Here is a 9189-nt window from a genome sequence, read left to right as displayed (position 1 = left end):
TTTCCTCAGCGACAGGCATAAATTGTCCCTTCTCAACTCCCTCCAGGTGTTTACTTTCCCTTTGCTTCTTGCAACAGGGAAATACTCCCTTAAAAGTGCCCAAGGAGCCTGGCAGGGACGAAGCACAGTAAGTGGCCGTGGCATCGAGGAGCTGTTCACACACTTTTACCCCGTATACTGCAATTTCACTCATTAAAAGTGGAAAGAACAAAATTGTCAGTTACAGTTCCACATCCACAGCTCCAGCTTACGTAAGTGACACACATCATTGAAGCACGCATTGAATAGGCACGGGAGAGGTTTGGTAACTGCAATTTTATTTACTCCAACCTCAAACTAGATTGTGCTAATACAGAAAGTATCATGTTTTTCTCTGGAGTTGTGGTGCCCAGCTGTCATATGACATCAGGACAGCAACTATACATCCCTGGCAGAAGTTTACAGAAGACAAAATATGCAGAGAAGACATGGTAAGTTTATTACTTTTTCATTTCTCCATCTAAGCAGTCACACGGTGACACTGGGTATATCTTACAATACAGAAAATAAGACAAAGTTCACTTGTTTCAAATCTTCCAGGTTGTCATTTTTTTCCCTGTCCCCTAAGACTAATTACAGGGGTTGCCAAGTACCGTAAAGATTGGTTAAGTACCGTGAACCTTACAAGTGCTTCCAGTTTTGTAGGAAATTGCAACAGCTGTGAAAAAGAAAAAAAAAAAGGCTGAGTCTGTTTATCTGTGATTTAACAGACAAACCACGACACGTCATAAGATGCATTCACAGAAGTCTTGCTGATTTCTCTGGACTTTAGACCAAGTCCTGATTAAGTAACAAGACAGTTGAAGTAATTTTAAAAACCTCAAATATCTAAAATGATTTCTTTAAAATCTGTTGGTTGTACTTAACTAGTTCACCTATTTTGATTATTAGACATAGAAAGAGGGAGGCTGTTCTACTTTGACTAAGATTCCTTACTGAATGCAATCTTCAGGCGTGAGCTGCCTTTCAGGCTAACACTTAAAAACATGGAGATAGTAAATAGAAGAGGAATATTATTAATTATATAAATGGATACACCACAGCTTCAGACAGGTTGGGTTTTAAGACCATTACAAGCAGCAGCAATGAAAAAAGTTTAGTATTGCTTTAGAGTTGAGTCTACCTTACACTCTAATAAGTCTTTGAAAATCTTGGTAGCTTACGAACAAAGGGCCTGATCCTGCAGCCCGTGTTCCTTAGAAGGTAACAGATGCCAAAACCTAGGAAGATGGCCTTTTTCTTTTAAAAAAGTCTGTAAACAGGACACGTAGCATAAGTTTGTATGAGGAGCTCCCATGAGAGTTACAGAAAGGTAATTCACAAATCTGCAAAAGCTTCAGCATGTACACAAGCTATACATACAAAGTGAAGAAGTTATCAATGTCAGTTTGTCTTCAGATGGCAAATTATGTCTAACAGCTTCCTGTAGATGCACAGCAAACTCCTATTTTCTTGATAAAGAAACCACTGATCAGCACAGTGAGGAAGAGGATCTAAATCAAGGTGAATGGCCAAGCAAGTGCAGAGGTATTCTATGCAAAATTTGTTTTACTTGCTTCAACAGCAGCTTCAATTTCTTCAAAGATTGGCACTGGTCCTGCATAGTTATTAGTTTCAATAGCTTCTAATTTCTTTTGATACTCAGCTGGCAAGCCGTTCTGTTTTGCACCCATGCAGATAACCTATAGTCAAAAGGGGATACAAAACAAAAAGTCAGTAATAATGTTAGGAAGGATAGATGCCTCCAAACATTTAGTCATACAGAATTGACCACTTAAGGCAACAAGAGAAAAACAGGTATCACCACCAAGGGACACCCTTAAGATTCTGAAATGCTGCCAACGTGCCCAAGACACGATTAACATGTTAATTTAATCATTCAGATCAAATCCGAAGCACAACAGTGAATATCTAAACAGGTTATAGGAGTAATAGAAACAGATACTTAGCTTAGTGAAAACATCCCTTAGAGTTTGTTACTGCAGCTTTCCTTCTACATACCAAAAACCCTCAAGTTTTAGTGCAAGAGAACCTAAGTGACAGGGAGAGGAAAAGAGGAGGCTGTAGGAGCCAAGGCTTGAAAGAGGCACTAGCAAGTTGTCAAACAGAAATGAAGGAAGAAATACAGAGACTTTAAAAGCTGACACCGGTGTAAGTATTCTTTCACACATTCAACAACCAGGAAATCCAAGGATGTGGTGTCTGAAAGGGACAAACTTTGCCACAAAAAGTGCCTTACAGTAGATGGATGTAGCTCACTGCGTGCAGATGCAGTCACCTGTACTATATTTCTAGACCTCTTGCCTGGTTAACTTAGGTTAAACAAATAAGCCAGGGCAGGGTAGGGAGAGAAAGAGAACTACAAACCAACCCTGACAACAGCAGGAGACAACGTTTAACCAGATAAAGTTGCCAATATTGGAAGTCTGCTCTCACAGCATACTAGCGAGAGCTCGCACGCAGCAGCAGATTCCACGTATTAGTTCCTTGAAAAGCCCTTAAGATCTGTCTTGACAGGAAGCAGGGAAGGAAGGGGGGTAGGTTTGTGGAGCAGCAAAGCCTGCTTTCAAACAAATTTTCTCTTAAATCCTGCAACAGCAGGCCTTCGCTATGCTCCTGGAAGCTGATTTGTGGGAGTTCAGAGAGGAACACAGGATTTCTTAGGCTTAAGCTCTGTTTCTTTGCTTTTGGTAGAAAAAGTCAACGTGTTACAGCGATGTCTGCCCGCATTTGCTAGTAACTGCACAATTCACAGTTCCAGACATGCAGTCATGCCACCTGAGGCTAGTCCCGCATCAGATCTCACAAGCTAAGCAGGTCAGGCCTGCTCTGTGACTGGGTCGTGTGTCTCTATAGAGTCAGCGAGTCGCAGAACAGTGTTGGAACACTTCTGCCTCGCCAGCCATGAAGTGAGAACCCTGCAGTGCCCTGCAATGGTGCTAGAAATCCTGTGATCTACTCACGATGCATCTGGTAAAAAGAGGCAGGTGGACTCGTGCATTAGCAGATAGTAAGATAATTTATAAGGCAATAGGAACAACCCGTGTCCTTGGGACTACAAGCCAGGTACTGTATTCTCCCCACAGAAGCTTCCCTCTATCCTTTCAGTGGAATACATTCATTTTTCATTCACAAACAGAGAATTGCTGCATATATGGAAAGGAGCTAGCATCCTTCAGAAATCCTGGTCTCAGTCGTAACTAATTCATGGGTTAAACAGAGGCTTCATGTAAAACAGAAAATAAACCTGATTTAGTCAATCTTTAAGAGCCAGCAGTCCTCAGTGAGCATCACTGCACTAGTAGATTGCACAAGGATTGAGTTATACCTTTACATTAGAATTACTCATGCCTTTCATCTAACGTAAGGTACTTATTAAACAGAAGTACTGCATTATGTATTTCTGCTCATTCTCTGCAGATGCAACACCTACCTTTTTATAGTGGGGAGAAGGGGGACCACGGACATAGTCCTTCATCTGGTAGCTTCGACAGCTCAGAACCTTTCCTGCTTGAGTGTGGACATTAACTTCTATTGGGACATAAATGCCATCTTCAACTCCCTCTTGCCTACAAAGGACATACATTCCTTTCATGGCCAGTAACTGACGCATGGGTAACAGGCACCTTACATCTTCCAAACAAACTGTGCAGTTAAACCTACGCATTTAACGTAACAGAATTCAGGACCAAACACTGATCTTCACAGTTAACTGACTTACAGAAAAATAATTAAAGCAAAACATATTCCGGTACTTTTTGTGATAACTGCTTTCATATCCAAAAATAAGCTTCTAAAAGTGAATGCTGCTCCTTATTCATCGATTCAGCAATGTAAGAAAGATGACTGGCAGCTAACTTGCAAAATTAGAGTATTGCTTGTGAATTAGGTACTGCGCAAGTCTTGTAATCCACAAGAGAAACCCAACCAAGATTATCAGAATTAATAAGTAGTCCTGTGTGGAGCCAGGAGTTGGACTCGATGATCCTTGTGGATTCCTTCCAACTTGGGATAGCCTATGGTTCTACTATCATTACAAAAGGCAAAAAAAGTTAAATAAATTAGCTTTTGCTTGAAAACAAGGCAATTTTAATCTCAAATATTTTAGAAGCCAATAAATGTACTACAGAGTGAAATTCATATATTAAAATCCGAAGTGTCTTCTTGATCCCAGCAAAAGCTTCCACACTGCTTTTTACAAAAAGCAAACAAACAAACACTATTACTTCTGAATTGCTCTCTAAAGTAGCAGAAGACAGCAAAGTTAAGTCACCTACTTATCCAGTGAACTTAAATTGCTAGTGTTCATTTTCCATACTACTCCCCATACTTCGTCTCCAGGGCTCTGAACAATGGTAGCTGTACCTCCATGCCAGACGGGACTTGTCCGGCCTTGATGATGGCCAAAATCGAGCTTAAAATCCTGCAAATGAAACCAATGCAGAAAAATCAATTTCCACTTACAATAAGGGTTGTTGGCTATTCTTGACAAGAAGGGAGCACCTAAAGCAGAGCCTACAAGAAGTCAGCTGTAGCCACGGAAGGAAGAACTCACAGTCAGTCACGTAGGCAGGATCTGAACCAGCTCCATCTCATGAGGTTTTGGTGCTGTTCTAAGACATAAATGCTACCATGATGGGTCCAGGAAAATAGTAATGGTAAGCCTCCAAAATGGTAGGTGTTTTCCTCACGTGTTAATAGAAGCGCCCAGGCATACGATACCATCCTGTGTGTTTTCCAGTGTTACATGCCATCTCATCACCACTCTTGGGTATTTTTAAGTTAACATATATGCCTCTTTGAGTACGCTTATTCAAGTGCTGCAAGTCAAAACATTGCTTTAAAAATCAAGTATTTCTTCTTCATATAAGCAATACCAAACATTACCATATAGGCCAAATACAATAACTTGTTCTTGCATTTTTTTCCAGCATAAATTTCATATCCCACCTCGTAGAGGCCCAGTTTCCTTTCCAACTTGTACACCTTTCACTAGCCGTAGAGAAGGGGAAGAAAAAAGCCTTAAGGAAGACCACCTGATAGATAACAACAACAAACCAAATAATTGGCAAAGGCAAAAGTTACTATAAAAAACAAAAGCAACAAAAAACCTGCACAACCACACAGCTTTGCTTACTTCTTCTGTTCGTCCCCTCTTTAAGCCGCACAAAAACTTTGATTTGAAATGTATGTCTGTATATATTAATATATTGGCTTTCTGAGATGTTACCTTCTTGTAACGTGCCCTAACACATATGGGAAAAGGCTGCAAAAATTGAGCAACTGGAGGCTTTGCAACCACATTTCATGTTATTAAGCCAACATGCTCTTAGAACAGCTTAGACATCAGTCTGACCTTTTACACACAGCCTCACTGCTAAGTCCCAGCGATTCTCCAGCTTGAAGCAGCCGACCGGAGCCCCCTGGCATTGCAAACCGCCAGAGGTCTGCCAGAAAAGCCAGCAGCTGACCAAGAGCTCTCCAGCAGCTTTCTTGTGAGTAACCCAAGAATCCTGCAGGAAAGCTGAAGCACTGGATTGGTTTTTTTCCTCCATTTGAGGCCAAGTGCTTTCTTTCCACATCTTTTGTGCCTGCTCCTGCTGGGTATGCGATGCATTTGATGTGCCAGCCGTGCCTGAAAGGGCCTCGTGCTTGACAGGATCAGGCCTCAGGTGCCAGCCAGGACAGAGAATAGCTGGCTCTAGGGGGCTTACTGATCGGTGCAGGAGATGCTAGGGAGCTTATCGATTACACGTTCTTGAAACTTGTTCGTATGCTGTCTAACACAGATCATTTCTCGCCCACGACCCCAGGAGAACCCTCAAGAAGCCCTGACGGGGCATCATACGGATGATGCTCCCCCAAGGGCCATTCCAGCCGCTCACCAACGCCCTGAGGGCCACACGCTCGGGGTCCCAGGCCCACACTGAACCCAGAGCACGTCCCAAGCCTACATCAAACCCAGCCCACACGCAGGTACTTCTGCCTGTCAAAGCCTGGCAGACAAACCCATGCTAGACAGCTGGGAGGAGGGAACAGGCAGAGCCAGGCCACAGGAAGGCCCCATGTCCAACTCAAACCCCCCCCACCTCCCCCACCCCCCCCCCCCCCCCCCCCCAACCCCCCCAACCCCTCCCCAAACCCCCCATACCAACCCCACCCTCCCACCCCGGCACCCGGACGGGGCCCTTCTCCTCCCTCCCCCGCCGTTCCGAGGCGCGGGGCCCGGCCCGGCCCCGGTCCCCCCGCACCTGCAGCCGCGCGGTGCCGCAGGGCGCGGCGGCGGTGCCGAGCAGCAGGCGCTCCCGCAGCAGGTTGCTGCCGTACGCGAAGTACAGCGCCTCCATGCCGCCGCGGGACACGCCCCCCTCGCCCTGGCCACGCCCACTTTCCCGCCTTCGCCACGCCCGCTTTTCGCGCCGACCACGCCCACTTTAGCCCGGCCCGGCCCCGCTATTGGCTGCCAGCCCGCGCGCTGCTCCGGCGTCGCGGCGGCGGTCGGCCGGCGGGGAGGGGTGGCGCGGGGGTCACGTGAGCTGGGAGGGAGGGGAGGGGGCGCCGCCATGTTGGGGCGGTGCTGGGGGGGAGGGGGGAGGCTGCGGGCGTAGCCTGTGGGAGGTGTCGGCAAATTGCAATGAAACGTGGGGTTCTCATCATTCTGCCTAGCAGCTTTACTTTTAGTTTTTAGGTTTTATTTTTTATTTATTTAGTTAGTTACCTTTGGTGTTTTCTTTTTTTCCTAAGTAGGCTGCCCAGAGAAGCTGTGGGTGCCCCATCCCTGGAGGGGCTCAAGGCCAGCCTGGATGGGGCTTTGGGCAGCCTGGTCTGGTGGGAGGTGTCCCTGCCCGTGGCAGGGGGGTGGAACGAGGTCATCTCCAAGGTCCCTTCCAACCCAAACCATTCTGCGATTATGATTCTGTGATATATTTTAGGGCCAGAGGGAGCCGTTGTGTTCACTTGTGACCTGGGTCGTAGGACTGTAAAGCAAGACCTCTTCAGTCTCGCTCCTTAGGACAGCTAGTAGCTGAATGTGTCTTTTGCAGATGTGTTTTGGAATCAGCTTTTAGTCTGCTCTCCCTGGGGAAATGCTTACAAATCTGAACCCTGCGTGGAGAAGCCTGCCTTTCTTCTGCCAGTAGCATCCAGAATTCTGATTTCAGCCAGAGATGACAGAATGCAAAGTTACTGATTTTCTACTAGATTCAAGAAAATGGGCAGATCTGGCTGTGGTGCCCATCTTTAAGGAAAGGCTGCCATATAAGTGCAGCTGTGGGACAGCATACATCCCGCTGGAGGTGCTTGCTGTGAGCCTCTTGGCTTCGTTCAACCCATGGTCCTTCTGCCTCGGGGAGCATCCCTGGAGGACAGCAGGTTCCCCATACGCTACTGCTCGATGAACAACCCCTTTGGATTTGCTCTGAGCTGTCACTTGTGAGCCAGCATTGGCACTGTTTTCTAAATGGAAAATCTGGCATAGGAATTGTAGTGATGCATGTAGCAATTTTCACTTTTTAATCTCAAAATGATCTTCCAAAAAAAAAAAAAAAAAATACACAACAAACCACCAGCCTTTCAAAACACTTAAGTTATTGAGACCTGAAATTCTGCACAAAAATGCTATTTTCCCAACACCTAGAGTTTCAACAGCAATTTCAATGGTTTTTTATTCAAATAGCATATATATTTTTGAACAAAGAGAAACAGTTTTATCTTAAATCTTGCATGCTTTTTAATGCTATTCAAATCTAGGCACGAGTGTTACAAACGAAGTCAGATGACTGACAAACCAGGAGGCTGTCCCTGAGCTTATGGCTGGATTTGTGCACAGTTAGCGAAATTACAGTCAAACATACAGAGGGAAAATCAATTTAAAACACTGCCACTTGCAATTCCAAGTATTTAATCGCTCAAGAATGCATTTTCAAATGAGGCCTATTGAGGTTTCCATTTTTTACAGTATGTAATGAATATTGAGCCTGCTCTAGAGTGAAGGAGCAGTGGCAGGAGCAGAGTTTTGTTGCGCATGGTAAAAGTTGATTTTGCCTATTCCAGATATAACATACTGCTAATTCTAATGCTATTGAAGTAAAACCTAGATTTATAGTGTTTAATTTTTAATTAATTGAATGAGTCGATCAATTTGCACTTCTGAAGCCCATTTCTTCCCCAGCACAGCCCACAGCAGCTTGGAAATATCACGCTTAGTCTGTCAGCTATTGATAAGGGTGACGGGTAGCAGAGCTGGATTGGAAGGGCCAACGCTGAGGGTGTGGGACAATGTTTTTTCCTCATGAGAGTCATAGTAAGTTTTGGTTTCAAACTAGCTGGAAAATATAAACCTTATCTCCCATTAAAGACCCCCCTGAATGTTTAAAAGAATGTAAGCTTTTCTTAATTTTTATTAAAACTTTCTTAAAAGCTTTCTTAAAATTATTATTGATAAAGCACCCAAATGTGCACCGTCTGCTCTGAGATCACCAATATCTAATGCAGAGCACTGAGCAGCTCATAGAAATTAGGCCTTCCAAGCATGCAAAACACACTTTAAAGAGGGAATGTTAACTCTGAATCCTGCGATCACAACGACTAAGTTTTCCTGGCTGATCCAAGCAGACAAATAACAGTGTTCATGCTCACGAGGAATTAGCTTCTGAATTGTCTGTATCTTCTCACCACAGCACCAGGAGGTGGTGCAGAGTAGGTTGTGACTGGGTGCATCTCAGCAGCAGTGTGGCCGCACTGATGGCAAGGCAGCACAGGAGAAAAGGGAGCCAGGCCTGGAGGGAAAGCTTTGCAAGCCTATCACAGAATCATGAAGGTTGGAAAAGACCTCCAAGATCATCTGGTCCAACCGCCCCCCTACCACCCATGTCACCCACCAAACCATGTCCCCAAGCACCACGTCCAACCTCTCCCTGAACACCCCCAGGGACGGTGATGCCACCACCTCCCTGGGCAACCCGTCCCAATGCCTGGCTGCTCTTTCTGAGAAGAAATGTCGCCTAACTTGCAACTTGAACCTCCCCTGGTGCAACTTGAGGCCATCCCCTCTAATCCTGTCACTGGTTATCTGCAAGAAGAGGCCAGTCCCCAGCTCCCCACACCTTCCTTTCAGGTAGCTGCAGAGAGCAGTAAGGTCTCCCCTGAGCC

The 9189-nt window shown here is 45.2% G+C and overlaps 1 protein-coding gene across 1 annotated transcript; it reads right to left on the bottom strand.

Moving 5' to 3' along the window:
• Positions 1-299: 299 nt before the first annotated feature.
• Positions 300-6418, bottom strand: GGCT (gamma-glutamylcyclotransferase). The gene is made up of 4 exons (XM_035319436.1): positions 6291-6418; positions 4317-4462; positions 3473-3608; positions 300-1721 (listed from the first exon to the last, which is right to left on the bottom strand). The coding sequence occupies exons 1-4, from the start codon at positions 6384-6386 to the stop codon at positions 1572-1574; spliced, it is 528 nt and encodes a 175-aa protein (XP_035175327.1). The 5' UTR covers positions 6387-6418; the 3' UTR covers positions 300-1571.
• Between the last annotated feature and the right edge of the window lie 2771 nt (positions 6419-9189).

Source organism: Oxyura jamaicensis, chromosome 2, assembly GCF_011077185.1.
Source record: "Oxyura jamaicensis isolate SHBP4307 breed ruddy duck chromosome 2, BPBGC_Ojam_1.0, whole genome shotgun sequence".
Classification (NCBI taxonomy): Eukaryota; Metazoa; Chordata; class Aves; order Anseriformes; family Anatidae; genus Oxyura; species Oxyura jamaicensis.
The sequence above is the reverse complement of the archived record's forward strand: the minus strand, read 5'-3'. Positions and strand labels throughout refer to the sequence as shown.

What these genes read in the sequence shown, in the direction of transcription:
- GGCT (XM_035319436.1), bottom strand. Translation starts at nt 6,386, where the DNA reads ATGGAGGCGCTGTACTTCGCGTACGGCAGCAACCTGCTGCGGGAGCGC. An exon ending in GCGGCACCGCGCGGCTGCAG is followed by an intron (nt 4,463 to 6,290) that starts GTGCGGGGGGAC and finishes TTTCATTTGCAG; the next exon opens with GATTTTAAGCTCGATTTTGG. An exon ending in CTTCTCCCCACTATAAAAAG is followed by an intron (nt 1,722 to 3,472) that starts GTAGGTGTTGCA and finishes TTTTGACTATAG; the next exon opens with GTTATCTGCATGGGTGCAAA.